We start from the raw sequence: 20,935 nt of genomic DNA on the forward strand, positions 1-20,935 counted from the left end.
TACAGTATTGTGGCAGCTCAAAAGATTGATACTTAATTTGAAAAAAAACTGTCACTGTAGGGCTTTTATGATGGGTCATTTGACGCCGTTTGCAGCACTTTGTTAACCCCTTGTCTTCTAATATATTTATCCTGCAGCTCATCGTAATCCACTTGGCAAAAACATTGGAAGATAATTAGCTAATTGGACAGAATCTACTTACTGGTTTTGGTCCAGTATCTACTCTTATGTTACATTCAATTTAAAACAAATGAGACTAGAGTGTGTGATAGTGAAGGAATTGGGCAGAAGTTTTGGCATCAGATAAGACAATTTCACAGCTTCTCCTTCGACCTACTTTACTTCACTCTAGCTGCAAATTTTGAATGCACCCACTTTTAAAAAAGTAATTTTCACCCAGGAAGACAAATATATATCACACGCATTATGCTTTTAATCTTACAATCATACTGTATAAAGAAGAGTGTGTGATTTCATAAGATCCCAAGCACAGAGTTAATTTTCTATAATTTGTGTTCGATTTTGGGTTATCTTGGAAAAGCCCTTGCCATTTTATTCATGTATCAATTTTATACTGCTTACTCTGAACAAGGCTGCAGCAAACTGGAGCCTATCCCAGCTAACTTCAGGCAAAAGGCGGACTGGTCGGTAGTCATTTAGGGGGCACACACACAACCATTCACACTCACATTCACACTGTCACTGAGCGGGGACTCAACCCACACTGCCTGCACGGAAGTCAGAAAAGTGAGCCACACTACAATGACTTTTATTCATCAGTCTTATGTACAATGTATAGCCTCTTACCTTTTAACCGCATTATCTTTGGCAATATAGAAATTAAAGCAAGAGTATAAAAAGTGTTCTGGTGGCATAGTATAGCATTTGTGGCACAGCATGTCTATCTACCATTATTCAGGAAAGTGTTGCATCAGAAGTTGCCATTTTTGGGAAAGTTTAAATTATGCATGCACGCAGCGCTTGCACAGGGGAGAGATACTCTGCTGCTATTACTACTGGAAAAGGACACGTTGAACTTGAACTTTCAAAGTTGCAATTAATTTACAAATTATCGATATGATATAGTACTCATCAAACCAGTTGAAAAATTGCAAGAATTTACATTTTCAGGAGGTTCTTTCTTTCATCAGTTGATCAAAAATTTAAGACAATAGCTAAAAAAAAAACAAAAAAAAACCAAACCCCACTCAAATAGAAGTAAAATGTTCAAAAAAGGACTCAGTCATGAGTAGCTGTATTCTTAATCACCTCAAAAATTGGTTTGGGCATGCTTGATGCCAGTGTTTCCAAGAGGCCAGGGGAATGTTGCTCCGGGTGGTGAAGATGGCTTCACGGAAGGCATCCACTGTCTGGAACTGATGTCCATGTTTATAAACTTCCCTTGCCATCAATTCCCAAATGTTCTCAATTGGATTTAAATCAGGGGAACATACAGGATAGTACAAAAGAGTGATGCTATTCCTCTGGAAGAAGCCCTTTGTCAGGCGGGCATTGTGAATGAAGCGTTGCCCTGTTGAAAAACCCAATCATTACCACACCGACGAGGGCCTTCAGTCATGAGGGATGCCCCCTGCACCATCTCCACATAGCCAGTCGCCGTTTAACACCCCTGCACAACCTGAAGCTCCATTGTTCCATTGAAGGAAAAAGCACCCCAGATCATGATGGCACGCCCTCCACTGTGCCGTGTGGAAAACATCTCAGGTGAGATCTCCTTGTCATGCCAGTAACATTGGAAGCCATCAGGCCCGTCAAGTTTACATTTTTTATTATGCTGATTTTGGTGTAAACTGTAGTACTGTAATGAGTACATAATGAGCTTTGTGTGAACATGTCGTTTTATTTTAGCTCAGAGCGCAAATCGGCTTTTCAATGGACTGGAAAAGTGTATTTTTGTTGTTTTAGTTCATTTATTTTATTGTTATGTATGCTTAATGTGCAAGAAGACTGTTTCCTTCAGTTAAATTTATATTTTAGCGCATCCAGGTTTTTTCCTATATATATATTTTAGCACATAGTCACTGTATCGTGATATTTTATTTCATTCAAGGGAGAAGAACACAAACAAACAAACAATATTAAAACAATATAACATAAACCCAAACACTCTTCAAACCAGAAGAAGACAAGTCTTATTATCTCTGCCCCTTTTTCAGTTATCAAAATATCACATTAATGTTGTATCGCAATGTATAACTAATCAAGAAATATATAATAATAACAACATTAAACACAAGTCAAATGGCATAATAAAACCCAACAAGCAAGTTAAGTATGCTACTCATATAACAAATCAGTAATTAGCCTGTCTCCTAATTATACAATATGCACATCTGTCTGTTATCCGACCTTTGTTGTGTCGGCCAGCCACACAGTCTTCCCTTTTGGGAATTATGGGATGATCTTGAGCCTGCATGCCAGCCTGCAAGCTCACTGTGTCTGTCTGGCACACTAACTTGGACGCTCCCCAGAGAAAGTTCTGGCTTGAATAATTCATCAGCTGGTGGGAAGAACGATCCTGCTTGGTCCTGCCATCGATTTGACACTAAAGCAATGCCAGCATTACAGTTTGGGCTCAGGTGTTTGAGGATGAAGTATGTTTTTAAAATTAGAAATACCTGCCGAGATGGATGGCAGTCTCTTGTAGATGCATGTTAGTTTGTGTCACTATTTTGTATACAAATATTTAATCAAATATGAGAGACAATAAGTCAATGATATGTTGAGAGGCAGCAATCATTTTTGAGTGTTTTTAAATTGAATATCATCCATCATTTTGCTGCATAAATTTCCCCAGCACCCCCTCACGCTGCTCCATCACCACTATAGAAAGATAGGTCTCTTTTCTCCACTACTGCGTCCTTTAAATCATCCTTACCCATCTGTTCCCTTTTTCATCTCACATGTATTTTACATTCCCTTTTCTCTCTTCTCTTTTTATCTTATTCTTCCCTCCTCCCTGATTGTTCATCCCCCACCCAGTTCTGTCATCGCTGTTACCATGCACACAGCCCCTTTCATTTTCTCGAACTGGCACAGCTTTTTCATTGAGGAAGGGTGAGGATCGCCTTCTTATTACTATCCATCCTTGCTTAAATGTCCTTGAGTGGAACACATTTTTCTTTTTTTCTTACTGCTGAATGAAAACATCATTTCTCAATGAATGTGTTACCTTCACACTTCACCAAAATTGATTTGAAAAGCGCCTTTAAGTAAGTAAGCGAGACCAAAGTCAGCAAGCTTACCTCTTTGTAAAGATGCGCATTGTAAATGCTTACATGGGCAAGTTGTGCGCATCATGATGATTATTATTATGTGTATGTATCTGTTATAAGACATGCAGGTATTGGTGATAAATCAAAGTAATTAGTAAACTGAAAATTGATGACTGGCCAAAATAAAAGACAGAGAGCACGCCAGCATCTGGGGGTGGGTGGGGTGCTCCCCTAACAAGAAGGTCAAGTTAATTTTATTTGTATTTGTACTTTATTTATCCCACAGCGGGGAAATTCACTAGTTTGATTTCATTTGAGTTTTGTTTTCTACAAAGCGCCAGATCACAAGGCTTAACTTATATACCGTACATTTTGGTGTATAAGCCGCACCCACTAAATTTAAAGGAAAAAACATATTGTGGCGGCCACGAGTCCGTGAGAACCAGGCAGCTCTTTTATTTGACAGGAGCCAAACATGAGCTATGAAAAAACTTACGACGAGCTTGTCAACCCGTTGGAAATAATTCCCATAATGCATTGCGTCTGAGCAAAGCATTTAATTGGAGGACAAGCGGCATAGAAAATGGATGGATGGATGGATGGATGGTGCTGTAACACTGCCTCTGTCCACCAGTGGGAGCCAGAGGAGCCCAGAGGCTGACATCATTGCAGCGCCCCGACAGGCACCAATGAATACTTTGCTCATATGCAATGCATTATGGGAAAACTTCAAAATAGTTGGTTTTTTTTCATTGCAAACTCGTATTGATACTTGTTTGCATATTTTTTAGCTATTATAGGTGTTAAGTTACAGTGTGATGACTTCAGTGTTGTTTGTAAGATGACACTGTCACACTGTTATATTGAGTAATGACCTCTTGCGATTTCCAATGGATTGACAAGCTTGTTGTGAGTGCATTGATAGCTTGTGACTGGCTCTTGCCAAAGAAAGAGCTACCTTTTCCTCATTGTCTCGTGAGCGGCACAGCATCTAAATGATTAGTAGTACTTCTGAAGTAAAGGAGATGTCAAGGTTCAAGCCTACCGTGAAGTGAAAACTGCTGGAACACCGAGGTCACTGTCCACAGTGGAGCAAGTTTTACATTGTCATGAACTGAGTGAGTACCAACCAAAGGAGAAGCCCCAGCTCCAAAATCACCATCAAGATTGAATGAAATTTGCAGCTGCCCACATTGACAAGCCAGCAGTGGCGGAGCCAGATATTTTTCATTGGGATGGCAATAAGTTGATACCTGAAATGTCTACAATGGTCAGTGGGGTGGCCGGCCAGATATCTTCTGGACAAAAGGTTGATGGTCAGAGGAGACTATGATTTTGGAAAATCTCAAATAAATTCAAACTTGTGCACCCAGTTTTTGTTTGTAAAAAATAATTGAAGTCATAGGCTAGTGGTTAGCATATCACAGTCAAGAGCTTGAGCGCTTGAATCTCCATTGGGTCAACTCTGTGTGGGGTTTGCATATTCTCCTCTGGCATGTGTGTGTGTGTTTTTTTTATTTTTTATGGTACTCTGGTTTCCTCCCACATTCTAAAAACTTCATGTTAGGTTTATTGTCCATAGGTGTGAATGTGAACAGTTGTTTGTCTAAATGTGCCCTGTGATTGACTGGTGACCAGTCGAGGGTGTACTCAGCCTCACACCTGAAGTCAGCTGGGATAGGCTCCAGCTCACTCATGATCCCAATAACAACAAGCGGTATAGAAAATGCAAGAACATTCACAATACAGTCGTCCCTCGCAATTTTACGGTTTAATTATTGCTCCCTCGCTATAATGCGTTTTTTCAAAAATGTATTAATTAATAAATGTCTGTTTCATAGTAGACTATGGTCTATTATTATTTAAAATATATTGAAGTACAAGTGAAATGTAGTATTTTGGTCACAAAGCTGCAGTAATGACACAAAGCATTGAGTTCTCCTCCCATTCTGTGTGCAAGTGGTTTTTGGCTTCTTAAGTTTAGAAGAAATAAATTTGAGGCTAACTGGCTAGCTCGCTAGCTAGGCAGCTTGGTAGTTCGCTAGCTGGTGGCTGTCTCGAGTCCCGAGTGTGTTGTAAACAATGAATAATAGATTATAGGCGTGTTATTTCATGTCTTCAGGACTCTAATATGATTAAAAACCGTATTTAGAAAGTCATAAACACGTTTTCTATGCTCTAATTACGAAATTATTCAATTTATTAACATTGAATCCCATATTGCGGAAATTCATTTATCGTGTTCGGGTCTGGAACCAATTAACCGCTATAAACAAGGGATGACTGTAGTAAATTCAATAGTAAAAATTTACTGTTTGAAATACAGATTGTTATTTACAAACCATTTAACAATGTTTAGACCGGGGTCAAACTCAATTACACTGGGCACCAAAACTCACAGCCCACTTTAGGTTGCGGTCCGAGCAGGATCTATCAGCGTTTGAGACTGTAAATGTGGATAAATATGTCCTGACGGCTGTTTGGATGAGCAAAGAACAGCTGCGGATGTTTTTTTGGCATAGGTGTTCTTTTCAATAAGGTGATTGTTGATCACTCGCCTCCTCATCAATCTTACAACTTACAAAACCTTATATACACACAAAAACATCATAATCCGCGACATCTGTAACATCAGTCGAACACTTTCGGTGAGTCTTCTCGTAGAACCCGGAAGAGTTTGCATCTCTGGCATCAGAGAAGTAGGTTTTTGCCAGCATGCTTTGTTGTAGTTACAATTATCACTTTTGACTGTCTAATGCCTCTTAAATGTGTCATTTTGTACAGACTGGGTGTAATAGTTAAAGTGGTGTTTCTAGTCGTTTACCATTAAATTATTGCTACTGTAGTTGTAACAGAAACACAGAAAAAAGTGAACGTCTGGACACGTTTTAGTAGGTTCCTTATTTGCTGGCGTGCGTAATACGGGCTGGCTCAATGCAGATTTTCAAATGGTCTTTCAGGCCAGATGTAGCCTGCAGTTTGACACATATGGTTTAGACTGAGTAGTATTTTGATTTTGGTGAAATTCCTTTTGCTTTAAGAACCTCTAAATCGTAAACTCAAGAAAATCTACTGGAATTGAGTTGATAAAGCCTTCTCTACATCTCAAGCATCATCTTAGCCTGTCCAAGGTCAGGTACAAAATAACTTGACAGGATTATCAATCACCCTGTACAAACTGTTAAAATAAATATTTAAGGTCCCCAAATGAATATGACTTTCACCCATGATGAGTGTATGCAAACGTCTGATCACATGTATGTATCTGCTTCCTTGTTTTCTGCAGAAACATATACACCTATAAAACCCTCACACAAAGCTCGAGTTGCACATGTGCGCACCCAAGACATCAAGCTACAGTAATTCTTCAGCTTTACAGTCAAGAGTCATTCACCACCCACTACAGAGCCATAGAAACACGCCTTCAGTGTGTGACCTCTCACCCGCCATTATCCGTATGAATTATCCATGTATTATCTCTTCCTGGGTGTGCTTTATGAGGGATTATGTTGTATTTAGTAAAAGCGAATTCTGCGAAGCACTGTCAAGTATCACTAAGGCAGAGAGAGTGTGATATAAATTCACTTCATTTATAATCTATTTGTGGTAGAAGACCCTTTGGAATCATAAAATGTTTAACTTCTCTGCTTGGTTGCAATAAATGTATGCTCATTCGAGGTCCAAAAATCACATCATCTCAATTTGGATGCCTCTTCAAACAGAAGCAAAAATCCCTTGGTATATGTTTTTTTTAATCTCCTTTTCAGCTTGAAGTGGCTGAGCACAGCAGTTCGAGTCAGAGAGGCAACACAAGACTGCCACTGGCATCTGTCTAATTATTGGGGTTGGTGGTAGAGGTTTATAAATAAACTCTGTTAAGTTGGGATCCGTCTAACTGGGGCTTCCTTCTTCTTGTGCAAGAGTAACACTGCTTCTCTCGTCTATTTCTCATCTAGCTTCTGATCTTATTTCCCCGGCATGACTTTTATTGTATCTCTCATTTCAACCTCCTTTTTCTGTCTCTCTCACACACACACGCGCACACACACGCACGCACACACACACACACAAACAGTTTTTATGTGTCACATATTTGTCTGATATTCTTGTTTCTGTTTCCTCTTACACTGCTACTCTCTTCACACCATAATATTCTCTTATATGCATGCTTAGGATCTCTTAGTCTTTAGTCTTAGTCTTTGACGTCATTTACATTTGGGAAATAAGTGAAACCCCTGCAGCATACCCACATGCAAATCTGATGACACATCTTTCCAGTAGTTATGATGATGGCTGAGTGTTTGTTGTTTGCTTTTGGGGGGGATTTTAAAGCTAGTTCAGTTTGTTTAAATGTACCGTAATCTTTGTCACGTGCTGTGTAGGTCTGAACATCAGATGGCAGGCTGAAAAACAGTTATCGTCTCTTTAATAATAAATCACTTCAAGTACAACAAAGCCAGTAAAGGAGGGAGTAGCAGGAACCGGCTTCGGTTGTCTTTAGCTGGCAAAAGGCATGATGAAAACTTGCTGTTATAAAACAAAGAAAAGCAGAGAGTCAGGCTGGATGGCAGGGAAACCACTGGGCATACTACTTGAAGAAGTGACAACTATTCAATATCCAAAAAGTAGAAGAAGTCCAAGGGAAAGCTTCCTTGGAACATGGAAGAAAGAACCGGCATCTCCCAGCTACACACAATCAAACTAACAACATTTAAGTAGACAAAAAGCCAATCAACAGCAGGGGTGCCCAGTTGTCCCGCCTCCACCCATAACGAGGACTGAAAACAGAGGGCAAACGTGAAATGTAACAGTCTTTTCATTATCCTACTGGCACCAGCTGGAGAGCATTGCGATATTTGTTGCAGCAGCCTGGCAATCCACATCACAGTCTAGCAAGTGCAATAGAATGTAAAACTGTAACAAACAACTTGGGGGAGGCTTGCGTCATGTTAAATTGTTTATAAAATAGTGGAATTGTGGTAGTTAGGCTAAGGCCCTCCTGTTGCACCAGTTTTTATTTCATCTTTCATCACCCTCAAGTTCTGTGTGTCTTTTTGTCTGCTTGTGAAGGCTACAATGCTGTGTGTACTGTACTGGTTGGATTGAAAATATGTTATTGTGTCAGAATTATAGCATCAATCTTGCATGCATTCGCTATAATCACCTTTACACTCAATGACTTTACTAATCAAAGAGTCTTTTGAGAAACTCCACAGACCTCTTCAGTAAAACCCTGGAGTATCTGAGCCTCTGCACATTGTTGAGCATTGCATGTTTGGTAACATTTGGGGTGACAACGGTTTGCTTCTGAATTTAGGGCAGGACCATTGTTGACGTGGGGCTGGCGTGTTGTGAGGCACATGCTGTGGGGACCACGCTCAACACAGGATAATAAAAGAATCACTTTGATGAGAACTCATTTCAGCAGATATAAATCTGAATATACAGTATAAGATCCTCTTGCTAGTTTGCTGTTTCCGTTTGTAGTTTGGGTTAATGAAATATTTTGTTGTGCTTTCCACCTCCCCCAGGAGGTGGAAACGTGACAACGTGTTGACTGCCAGCGTGTGAATGTATATCTTATTATAACAAGAGCTTCCTCCTGTCAGAGGCTTCTAGACTCATTAACAAGGTACGGGACCCACTGAATGGACACAATATGAACTTGGTCTTTGGGTGTGCAACCATGTGCATCCTCTCAGATCTTCCTGTGCCAATCAAGGAACATGTGGATCGATAAGAAACTGACTTTATTATTTTATTCATAACATCAGAAGGAGCACATGGACCCTCAGGGACATCTTCTAAATTGACGAGCTGAAGGTTTTCCCATGGAAAGAAAGTGAATGTGATCAAAGAGTACAGCCATGCACTGTACATCTCGCAATTCATCTTGTTACTTCTGCCAGCGTTCACATCAACAATAAACACCAGTGAGCACATTCCATTAGCAGCCATACATGCCCATACCATACCACTGCCTTCCCCATGTTTGACACATGATGTGGTATGCTTTGGATCACAAGCTGTTCCTTTCCTTCTCCGTGCTGTCATCTTTTGTTTCAGCTTTTATATGGTGGTGTATAAAAGCAAACTCACCTTATCCAAATACTTCTGGAGCTAACAGCGGCAGGGGTGAAAGTGATGATTCTTATTCTTATTCTAAGTATTGCGGAGGTTGCATTTATAAACCTGTGGTCATGTTATAGCAGTAAAGCAACACACGCCAATCTAAATAAACACAGCTGTCATTCCAACTACTGTAGAATGATATCACAACTTCGATAGTGCTGGAAAACTCATCAAAGATCATAGAAATGAAGCAAAGTGGTCGAGAGAATAGCATTATGACACACGTGTACACACACACACACACACACCCACACGCACACAAACCGGAAGCGGAAAGTGGCACTTTCAAAGTAATCAGTTTCAAAATAAGAGTTTTCGTATAAATGTGGAGAATTGTTAATAGGTAGCACCACACCTCGATGTGGTGGTCAAAATGGTGGTGGTCAAAATTCATTAGTGGCGGGCCACCACAAATGGCGGCCCACCACAAATAAATGAATGCATGGGAAACACTGCACACTTTCCCTCAAGGAGACAAGGAGGAACATAACGCTACTTTATCCCTTCAGGGATGATGTGTTTAGTTTGCTTCATTCCGAGTTCCACCGTATTTGATCAGATTAGACACATGCACTGCTGCTTGTATCTTTTCTTACTATCAATTTCACTACAACAGCAAGCTTGAAATATAAAGAATGCATTTGATGACCAAGATACTCGGTCGAGTGGCGTGTTAAGGATAAGCAGAGTCAATGAACCACTAAATGATATCAATACTGCTTAAACGGCGGCCATGTCTTATGTATTATAGCTTCATTAAAAACAGTGTTGATGTTTTTTCCTTGTATTCACATGTTCAATTTATGACCACTGGAATGTGTATCGCTCGACAGAATGTTGGGAAGTCAATGGTTGAAAGTATGGTTCATTTAAGTGATAAGGGAGACACCGTTAGAGAGATAATGCCTACAGCCTCCAGATGGAGCTAAGGACATATACGTAGTATCAGCCAAGTGGTACAGTGAAATAAAACAAGCAACCAGAAATAGATGGATATCTTTCCATCCATCCGTCCATTTTCTTCTTCTTCCAGGTCTGAGTCGCGGGGACATTAGTCTCAGTAGGGAAGTTCTGACTTCCCAATCCCCGGCCACCTCTTCCAGTTTTACAGGGAGGACATTGAGGCGTTCCCAGGCTTGCTGTGAGACATAATCCCTCCTGTGTGTCCTTGGTCTGCCTCGGGGCCTCCTCCTGGCTGGGTATGCCTGGAACACCTCACCAGGGAGGCGTCCAGGAGCAGCGGCTCTACTCTGAGCCAATTTTTCAAGTGTCAGAGAATACACACAAATAACCTGAGCATCGACCTCTGTGAGCGCCTCAGATGTGCCCACTTGTAGTATCACACCTGTCCAAAATCTGAGGTAGTGCAACTTCCATTCTGTGGTATTTTGTATATGAGTTGGTTTGAAAAGGTCAGGAAGGCGTATTTCCAATTGTAGCTTTGTTTTTTGTCCACCTCAAACAAAAGAAGCCATGGAACTATCTCATCCAATTGATCGGAATCTTGTAGAAAACACGTAATTTATTATTTCATTTTCCATTTCTTTTCTGTTTTACCATTTATTTTGTTAATTATGTATACTTTTATTTCCTTTCTGTTTTGCAGCAGCCTCTTCTGGTATTATTTCATTCTGGAACTGTACTTGAAAGTGATGCCACATTTGCTTTATAAATATACTTTTGCCTAATAAAAAATAAAAATAAAAAAAAAAATCTCAACCGAAAAAAAAAACCCACCCACCTTCCAGTCCCTTCGGCGTGACTCGTGCAAACTCGGTGTAACACTTCCTGTATTCGGTAAGTCCAGCGATCAAAATAAAACCATGCCAGTACCACATGCATGGTTAAGCCACTCATTTGGTCCACACTTTTCACTCAGAAAACTGGCTAAAAGCAGACATTTCTCATTCAAAAAATAAAAAATCTCATTCATACTGCACTTCTGTTCTTCTGTTCCCACATGCTGCGACAGCCAGTCTATTTATCTGTATTCACTTACAGTGCAGCCTTGCCGCATTCAATATGGCGTCGACGTTGACCTACGGCTCAGCGCTCGATGCTGCGTCTACGTGTATGGTTTTGACAACAGCACTTCCTGTTTCCCAGTGTGCTTTGCTGTACTGTTGCTGTAAATGGCTGCTAAGTTACATGTTTAGGGCTCACATAGTTGTTGATTATTCAGCATTATTCGTTGGTAGTGTCTTGTCTGTTGTTGTTGTGTGTTGTCTACTTATTACTTTGCTGTTCGATGGGGGTCTTTTAGCGTTTTCTTAAGTTCGTGGTGAGCTGTGTCATCACTCTGCTTGCTAAATAAATAGTTATTTCTTCCTCCCTGGTTTGTGAGAGGAACAGTATTAACTACATGGTTAATGTTGTTAATGTTGATGTTGGAACGTTGACGTTAAAAACTCCATATCGACTTTCAATGTAGGGAAACAACTGATACCGATGTTGGCCGATATCAGATTTTTATGTCAATATTGGGCTGATAATTCCAAAATTATTGGACCACCCTTGTTTCTTCAGTTTTGTGTTCATTTGAATGCCTGATACAACTAAAGGTACCTTTGTTTGGACAAATACAACGATGACAAATACGAAAATAGCTCATAAGAGTTAAATTTTTTGGCCGCACGGTGGCCTAGTGGTTAGTATGTTGGCCACACAGTCAGGAGATCGGGCAGATGTGGGTTTGAATCTCCATTGGGCATCTCTGTGTGGAGTTTGAATGTTCTCCCTGTACATGTGTGGGCTTTTTCCGGTTACTCCGGTTTCCTCCCACATTCCAAACACATGCATTTTGGTTAATTGGCGACTCTAAATTGGTGAATGATTGTTTGTCCCTGCGATGGATGAGTTAAATTTTTTGGCAGTACAATGCTATAACTATTCATGTAACAGCTTAAGTGATTTTGGTTATTATCAAGAAAACCATGGAAGTTGCTAGATATCAGCTCGTAAATTAAACTCTTATGAGCTACAGTATATTTGTTATCATCATTATGTTTGTCCAAACGAATGTACTTTTAGTTGTACCAGGCATCGACCAATAAACTGAAGAAACAAGGGTGGTCTAATGATTTTTCCATGACTGTATATATGTATATATATTTATATATATTGTTTTCTCTCTTTCAAGCTCGTGTCCACTCCCATAGGACTGTAAGCTTGAGGGTTCTGCTAAGCTAATCTGTTCTCAGTATTGTGCAGTTCTGGACGCGGAGATGTCAGATGTTTTTCCTGTTGGAGCTGGAGCCATCCCCCCAACTGTAGGGTTACTGTTGCCTTCACACTCCACATTTTTTTCTACCTCTTCCTTCAGCTTTTGGTATTTCATCCATTTATTATGGATTACTTCTTTAAAGTGGCCTGTATTTTCACTCTGCTGCACAAATACACAAAACTAAATGAAAGGTCAGGCTTCTGCATTATCTCTCTTCGGTCTGTATAATTTTTAGACACAGCTCCATCTCTTTCATGTTATCTTTATTAATTGAAATGTTCGATGAGTGTTGAGTTCAAGTATGAGGAACAGATTGATTGATTAATTAAATAAAACAATCAATTTCAGTGTTTATTATCATAATCATGATCATAATTCTAATTTCAAACTCCACTGAGCCAAAGCCAAAGCTTTACTCCTTTCTACTCCTTTTGGACATGTGGAACTGTGAAATGATTCATGAGATGTATTCCATTGCAAAAAAAATTAAACCAAATCAAAACAAACCAATCATGGCCACTTGCAGGCACAGAGACTATTTAATGCCGGGCTCAATAGGAGACATATGTCCCTCAATAATTGCATCTTCTTTTGATTTATCTTGATCTTAATTAATTTCATTCGCAAATACAGATATCTCTGGCTTTATCATGTTTCATTTAATTTAATTTAATTTTTAATTTAATTTTAATTCTAGACAATATTCATCAGACCAGCGCTGGATTAAAAATAATCTGTTTAAATCTGTTGTTGCAAATTAACAGTTGTATGTACCAGATGCTTTTGTAACAACATAAATGTAACAATGACAAACAGATTTCAGGCTTTGCAGTTGATTATATTATAAATGCAGCAAGACCCAATGTCAATACCATCCATTTTCTATTCCGCTTCTTCCTCATTAGGGTCACGGGGGCATGCTGGAGCCTATCCCAGCTGACTTCAGGCGACAGGCGGGGTACACCCTGGACTGGTCGCCAGCCAATCGCAGGGCACACATAGACAAACAACCATTCACACTCACATTCATACCTATGGGCAATTTAGAGTCGCCAATTAACCTCACCTGCATGTTTTTGGAATGTGGGAGGAAGCCGGAGTACCCGGAGAAAACCCACGCGCCAATGTCAATACCCATATTGATATTCAATCAATTTCCTTTCTAACTTTAAACACAAACTCATTTCAAGGTCCTAAGTTTTTTAGCTTTCATCCGTATTTGTCTGCTTGACTTGTTGCCTAAACGTTTAAAAAATGAGGCAGAGTGGGAAGAAATGCAGTAGCGTAGAGAAAACATCAAACTAGATTGAGTCTGATGAAAGAACACAGGACAAGATTACAGTAACTACAGGAGCAAATGAAACAAGACAGGAAGTGAAAGCAGAACGACAGAAAGTAGCAGGCGTTGCCATCTCGAGTGGTGGCTCTGATGTCAGTGTGGAGTGCGAGCCAACAAAAGACAGCATGGAGGGTAATAGTGTAGGGCAGTGGTTCCCAAACTTTTCACAGTCACGTACAGCGCCTCTTCAGACATCTGACTGGAAGTCATGTACTGTACCTATCAACTATTTCTGCACACTTAAAAAACATAAACCACACAATGAAACATCTTTGATATATTATTAAACATCCATCCATCCATCCATCCATCTTCTACCGCTCATCCGAGATCGGGTCGCAGGGGCAGCGGTCTAAGCAGCTAATGTAGTGAAGCGGTTTTTAATTAGTATTCTCGTACCCTGTACGTACGCATACCTCACTTTTGGGAACCTAGGGTTTAGTGTACACACTGCCTCCCAGCAGGCATTACGGAAAGGTCAAGCAAGTGAGATAGAAGCACTACTCGGACACAAGAAATGCAAGGCAGAGGTTGAGAGACTGATTTTGTCGATAGACTTTTATGATGCATTCAAATATCGGACATGGTGTCATGTACTACACTCTGTACATTTCAAGTCAGTCGAATTTTTTGCTTTATTGACAAAAGTTATAAAGGGAACTTGAACTTCTTGATACCCTTTTTTGCGGCTACCAATTGCACTGGTACAGTACCTCAAGAGTGTAGCTCAACCCATTGCAAGAAAAAAAAAAGATAATATCAAGAGAAAATTGTGAATACTTTGCATTAATATCGCTTTACATAGGTCATGAAACAATATCGACTGTACTGTACCGCAGCAATTTAGCAGCATTATGGGGCCATTTGCGCATGCACAGTGTCTCTAATATTTGCTGTATTGAATTTAGTCAAATTATAATACATGCCCTATGACAAGCACACTCTATTTGGCCTACAGGCCCTTCGTTTTATCTGTCTTGTCTTGTGGAGGTGCTTCTCTTCACACACAGTGACCAGATATCACAACTACAAATAACTCCGCTTTAATAAGGTGTACAGTAGGTGTGCCATTACATATTGCGAACAGTCACGACACAGGACGTGTTAATGAGTGTTTGAAGGGTAGAGAAAAAGGTGATGATAATCAAACTGCTATTATGTCCCTGATTGCAAACCCAATAATTGCCCTTAGTTCTTGAAAGCAATCCAAATTAGCCATCTGCGAATGAGTAAATTGCATGTTTGTGCACAGTGCTATACATATGCACCAGATTATGAAATGGATAACTGTACTTAGATTTCACCCTTTTGAAGACATTCTCTTTCTTGTTTCATATTGTAATATTTGTATGTATCGGTGGAATATTATAGCATATAATTGTTACTTAAATCTGTAACTAGGTGATAGAAATAGATGAAAAACAAGTATTTGGTAATGACGTAACTGTGATTTTTCTTCTTCATTTCTAGGAATCTTCTGGATAAAGATACATTCTCCAAGTCAGACCCATGTGAGTTGTGACTGCTCTTTCATTCTCCTTCTGTAGTTTAAAAAAGTACAGTATTGTTGCATTTCTCTCTTTCCTACTTTACTGGCCAGTCTGTTTTTGTCAGCTTCCACACTGTGATTTGGGAAATCTTTGTTCCTCCCTAAATCCCATCGCTGTTAGTTCACTGTCATGGAGATAACCACCACCGCCACACACACACACGCACACACACACACACACCCCAAATTGATTTATCATTTACAGTCAGCCTTCCTCTGATTGATGACTGACTTTTTCCTGTGTCTGTGTCTTTTGTTTCACAATCTCGTGTCTTCCTCTCTGCGTATTTTGTCCTGCTCCACAGTGTGTGTCCTCTACACTCAAGGTGTTGAAACCAAACAGTGGAGAGAGGTAAGTGGCTTCCTTTCTTTATCACTACAGTACTTGAAAATACAGTGGAACCTCTAAAGTTGAAGGCAGCAGCTCATACGTTTCAGAAACAGGGTTATATTTAAGGAAAAAATGTGTGTCTTTAGTCACACACTATTTCACAGCTCATAGGACTTCCTGCATGTCTCACAAGAGCTCTGTGTTTTTCCTTTTCTTTAGCTCCAAACACAACGCCATTTTGATGCAACTCATTACGCCTTTATCATTTGTAATTTGTCTCTTTTACTAATATTAGCGGTAAAATTATTTTTACACTTTTATGCCAGTTAACTATATTAATCATTTACTTAAAACTAGGAGTGCTTCGATCGATCAGTATCGGCCGATTTCCGTGAAAAATCACAAAATTGGCATGTGCTGATACTTGCTTTTCAACGGCGATCACAAAAAACGAGTGCCTGTGCTTATCACTATTGCAACCCCTCAGCGATTGTTCCGTGCAGTCTAGTGTCTTTACCTAACTAGCATCTTTGGCAGCGCCTTCCCCCCGTTTTCCCTTCCTACAGTACAAAACAATAAGAAATCATGTCTACCATGTGGAACTTAACCGCTAACACATGCCACCGACACTATCAACTTGCAATGCAATTCTTCTTAAAGGGCCAGGCTTGGCCTGTAACACCGTTCATACGCCGTAATAAAAAAATAAATTCCGCAAAACAGTGAATCTGCGAAAGGTGAACCGCGATAGAGCGAGGGACCACTGTAAACTACATACTAAATTGAATTAAATCTGTAATTTCGAGTGAAAGTGATTAACTAGTCAAACAAAAATTTGTTATGGCACATTCCACATGTCATCATCATCAAATGTCAAGACATAACAGCAAACCAAAGAAGAACACAAGTCGTGTTCATTAAATACTACAATAATGAGAATGTGCTCTAATAGGGATTGAGTAGTCTTACAGTATATAAATTAGCAAGGCAGGTCACCAGTCCAGTAACAGCCTCCGTGGTCTGAAAAAGGATGGGTTCATTGTTTTCCAAGTGGTTTTGGTAGAGTAATTTTTTGGCTTGTTGTTGTGATTGAGCTGTAATGAATGTGACAGACAGAACCGTCATTCAATCACCTACCAATTTCCCTTCACTGGCACCCTTATTTAAATGCATGGGAAGAGAAAACAATCAGAAACAGTTCTCACTCTGATGCAGTGCGGTGCTATCACAATAATAAACATAACATTAGATTAATAGCTCTCTGACGGTGTCAGTCAAAAGTCAGCATTGTCATTGTTGTATAGGCTTCTGTTGAGTATTGTTGTATTATGCAGGCGTACCCAATGAAGTGTCATCATAGTGTATATGAAAAAAAAACTCTCACCAAATTTTTGAATCTTTACAAAAGTAAAAAAAAAAAAAACTAACTTCATGCATTCAAGTGAATATGAATACTTTCTAAGACCTAAGCCAGTGTGGGTTGTAGCATAAAATAATATTATAAAAAAGTACATACAGTATCATATGTATTTATACCATCAGATGACCCGCATACGCCTGCTTGTGTGTTTAGTTGGTGAGAACAGATGGCTGTGTGGGCTGGCCTTCAGATGTTGCAGAACGACTGTTGGAGACTGTAGTGCATATGTCTTTGTTAAACGCGTATACAGTATATGTTCTATAAGTACATTTCATCCTATACTTATACAAGCAAATGCTCTTGGGAGACACCATGGGCTTTCAGCACTCACAGCGCAATTAATAAGGAGGCAAATGATGCTTTACTCTGGGATCTTCACTGCATCGGTCATTAAAATAGAAACATTTAAGGCCATTATTTACATGTGGAGATAAATCCTTGCATCTGGAACGATGCCACTATTAACGACCAAATGGGGAAGAAGATAGATTGTTGGCAGGGGTAGAGACGACTCTCTTATACCCCTTTACTGCTGTCACGGATGCTGTGAGGTTTGTGGTCACAAAAAAGTTAACCTAACAAAAAGGAAAAAAAAACATCTTTGATGTGTATAATTTTACATTTTAAAGAAAAACATGGTTTGTGTTTGTTACTGCTAACAGAAATGACAATTTCTGCTGTTTCTAAGTGCCTTTTACAGTTGCCTATTACCTTTGCTTGGCTTCATTGTTACTACTTTTACTATCGACCCATACACAGTGTATAAATCAATAGCTCACATTTACAAAAGCAAAATAAATGAACAGGTGAAAACAGCCAGGGTCACCGGAGATGCTCACAAATTATCGATGCAGCATACTTGAAACACGTTTAGTATTGACCCAGACAACCTCTGTGGCTGGAAATGCACTTAAATGTGAAGGAAAACCTAACAAGATACTGTGGAAGTGAAGATGCTTTCAGAAATACATCCATATAAATTAACCAAACCAAATAATATTCCAACGCTATTGGAAATGTATTTTCTATTCTCCATGTGAAAAGGTATTCTACAAAGTAGGTCTGCAGCCATCCTGAAACGGTGGTGTTTTCAAATGAAAATTGCTGGAACATTACATTTAATGTTTTTTTTTTATGCTACATACCAGAAAAACTATAACGCTGTATAGAGTAGATCCCCACAATTCACGGGGGTTACCATCCAAGACAAGCAAATGGTGAAAAACCACGTATAATGGATGCACCTATTAAAAACCCTAAAAATTCCTAAATTCAGTTTTACACATTAAGAAACGATTACAGGCACACACTATACAGTATTGGACTAACAAAACATGCAGTTACACGTCACATCTTGTTTAAGCAGCATTTAAGCTTGCCTGCTGCTGGATTCATAGTTGCAGCACTCTTTTTCCCCTGCAGATAGCGCCATCAAACCACTTTCTACTTCCATCCATCCATTTTCTATACCGCTTATCCTCACTAGGGTCGCGGGTGTGCTGGAGCCTATCCCAGCCGACATCGGGCAAGACGTCGGGCATGTTTTTTTTTGGAATGTGGGAGGAAACCGGAGTACCCGGAGAAAACCTACACACGCACGGGGAGAACATGCAAACTCCACACAGATGCCCAACAGAGATTCGAACCCAGATCTTCCCGATCTCATGACTGTGTGGCCAACATGCTAACCACTAGGCCCATAAAAACAATTATTTACAATTTAAAGCAGAGAAAATGAGGCATGAAGGGATGAGGAATGAAGAGCTACAGGGGAGCGAATGCTGAACCAAATAGGAGGGAAACTACATTCTTGTCATTTAATGTTGCATTTCAAAATCTCTGCACAGTTACATTTTATATATTGTTATGTCATTTAAGTTAGTACAATGAATAGTCCGGCATGTTTGGTTAGTGTGAGTGCTCTGATCCGCACCTTGCTCTGGCATGATAGAAAAGGGTGGGCCAATGCCAAGCACAAAGATATTCAAAGAACGACTAATGCGCTATCGACTAAAACCACTATCTTTCATAAGAGAAATCAATAGAAGTGAAAACCCATAGGACCCTCGCTCACATGCGAGAACACGTGATTAATTAATATGTTCACTATTTCCACAAGTTATAAATGACTAGGAGAAGAATAGAAGCTACGGCACAACGAAATTGTCCAAAGCACAAATGAATGTTCAGCGTGAGCACAGGCCAGCGCGGGACAACAGTCGGAGGGGGAATCACGCCCATGTCTGTAATGGTTTGAGTGTGTGAGACCTATCTGCAGCAGAAAGCCACTCTAGACACAAGTGTTCCATAAGGCAATGAAAACATAAACGTGTGTATGTGTGTGTACATGGTCACGGTGTCGGTCAGGGACTTGATGCCAGATTCTCATTAGCCAGCCCCAGCAGCACAGCGGTATCTAATGAACTCTGGAGCTTGGCATTGTCTCTCCCACTCAGCAGGGAAATCACATTATGGAACTCATCTTTGCCATCACCTGCTTCATCACAAGCATGTGCTCTGTGTCTCATCAACACCTCTGGGCCTCTTGGAACTGTCTGGGTAGCTTAGAGATTGTTCACCGTCCATTCTTACCAGCTAAACTAAATGAGGTCATGACAAACATACAGTATATACAGTAATCACTTGTTTATCGCAGTTAATTGGTTCCACCTGACCGTGATAAGTGAATTTCCGCCAAGTAGGATTCCTTACAGTATTTATAAATTAAATATGTTTGTAGTCAGGGCATAGAAAACCTTTTTACAGCCTTCTAAAAACATTTTTTTAACATTATAGGAACCCCTGTAGACATGAAATAACACCTCTACAGTCACCTTTATGCCCGTATTACCCAAGAGATTAGATGTAATAAAAATAAATAAGCCATTTAAGACATAAATAAGACTCATGCTTGTATGTGTTGTTATGAATGTACTCTCCTCAGGGGAGCTGAATGAGAGGCGGAAATGATGTGCGGGGTTCAGAGTTGAGTTTCAGCTTTGCGTAGGTAATAGCCACAACAATAGCCCGTGTTTTTATTAGGGATTATTGTGCCTGTTGTGACGTCATTGAAACCTGCAATAAAAGCCTGTTGTTCTGGCAATCTCGTCTGATTCTTGTGTGTCTCATTGAACATTACAATAACATTACTGACACCTAGTGACCAGTGTAGAATACTACTTATCATTCACGGTGTTTTTGAAAGCATCCTCTGAATGCCTTATATTTGTATTATAGTTCTTTTACTCATTTTTATGGACCAGTCCATGGTGTACCCATTCTCTCACCCAAAGTCAGCTGGGCATACCTCCAGCATACCCCCGTGACCCTAATGAGGATAAGTGGCATAGAAGATAGATGGATAGCCATTTATATTCATTTAGGCAAAAAATGTGGCCTAGTCATTAGCATGTTGGCCACACAGTCAGGAGATCGGGAAGATCTGGGTTCCAATCCGGTTTCCTCCCACATTCCAAAAACATGCATGTTAGGTTGATTGGTGACTCTAAATTGTCCATAGGTATGAATGTGAGTGTGAATGGTTGTTTGTCTATATAAGCGGCATAGAAGATGGATGTGAAGTTACGAAATTCGTACCACAAAGTGGCAAGGGACGACTATACATTTGTTTTCAAATAGGTATTTATTTAACAATAAGTATAACAATTTATTTGACAATATGTATGCCTCTTAATCAGTTCTCTA

At 39.8% G+C, this 20,935-nt stretch overlaps 1 protein-coding gene across 3 annotated transcripts in view; it reads left to right on the forward strand.

Moving 5' to 3' along the window:
• Positions 1 to 20,935, forward strand: part of cpne5b (copine Vb) — a 116,823-nt gene that overhangs the window by 16,762 nt on the left and 79,126 nt on the right. For all 3 annotated transcript variants that reach the window (XM_054783870.1, XM_054783869.1, XM_054783871.1), the window contains 2 exons: positions 15,401 to 15,441; positions 15,785 to 15,831. In XM_054783870.1, coding sequence (XP_054639845.1) covers positions 15,401 to 15,441; positions 15,785 to 15,831 — 88 coding nt within the window. The remainder of the gene's footprint in view (positions 1 to 15,400; positions 15,442 to 15,784; positions 15,832 to 20,935) is intronic.

The sequence above is a fragment of the Dunckerocampus dactyliophorus genome, chromosome 8 (assembly GCF_027744805.1).
Source record: "Dunckerocampus dactyliophorus isolate RoL2022-P2 chromosome 8, RoL_Ddac_1.1, whole genome shotgun sequence".
NCBI lineage: Eukaryota > Metazoa > Chordata > Actinopteri > Syngnathiformes > Syngnathidae > Dunckerocampus > Dunckerocampus dactyliophorus.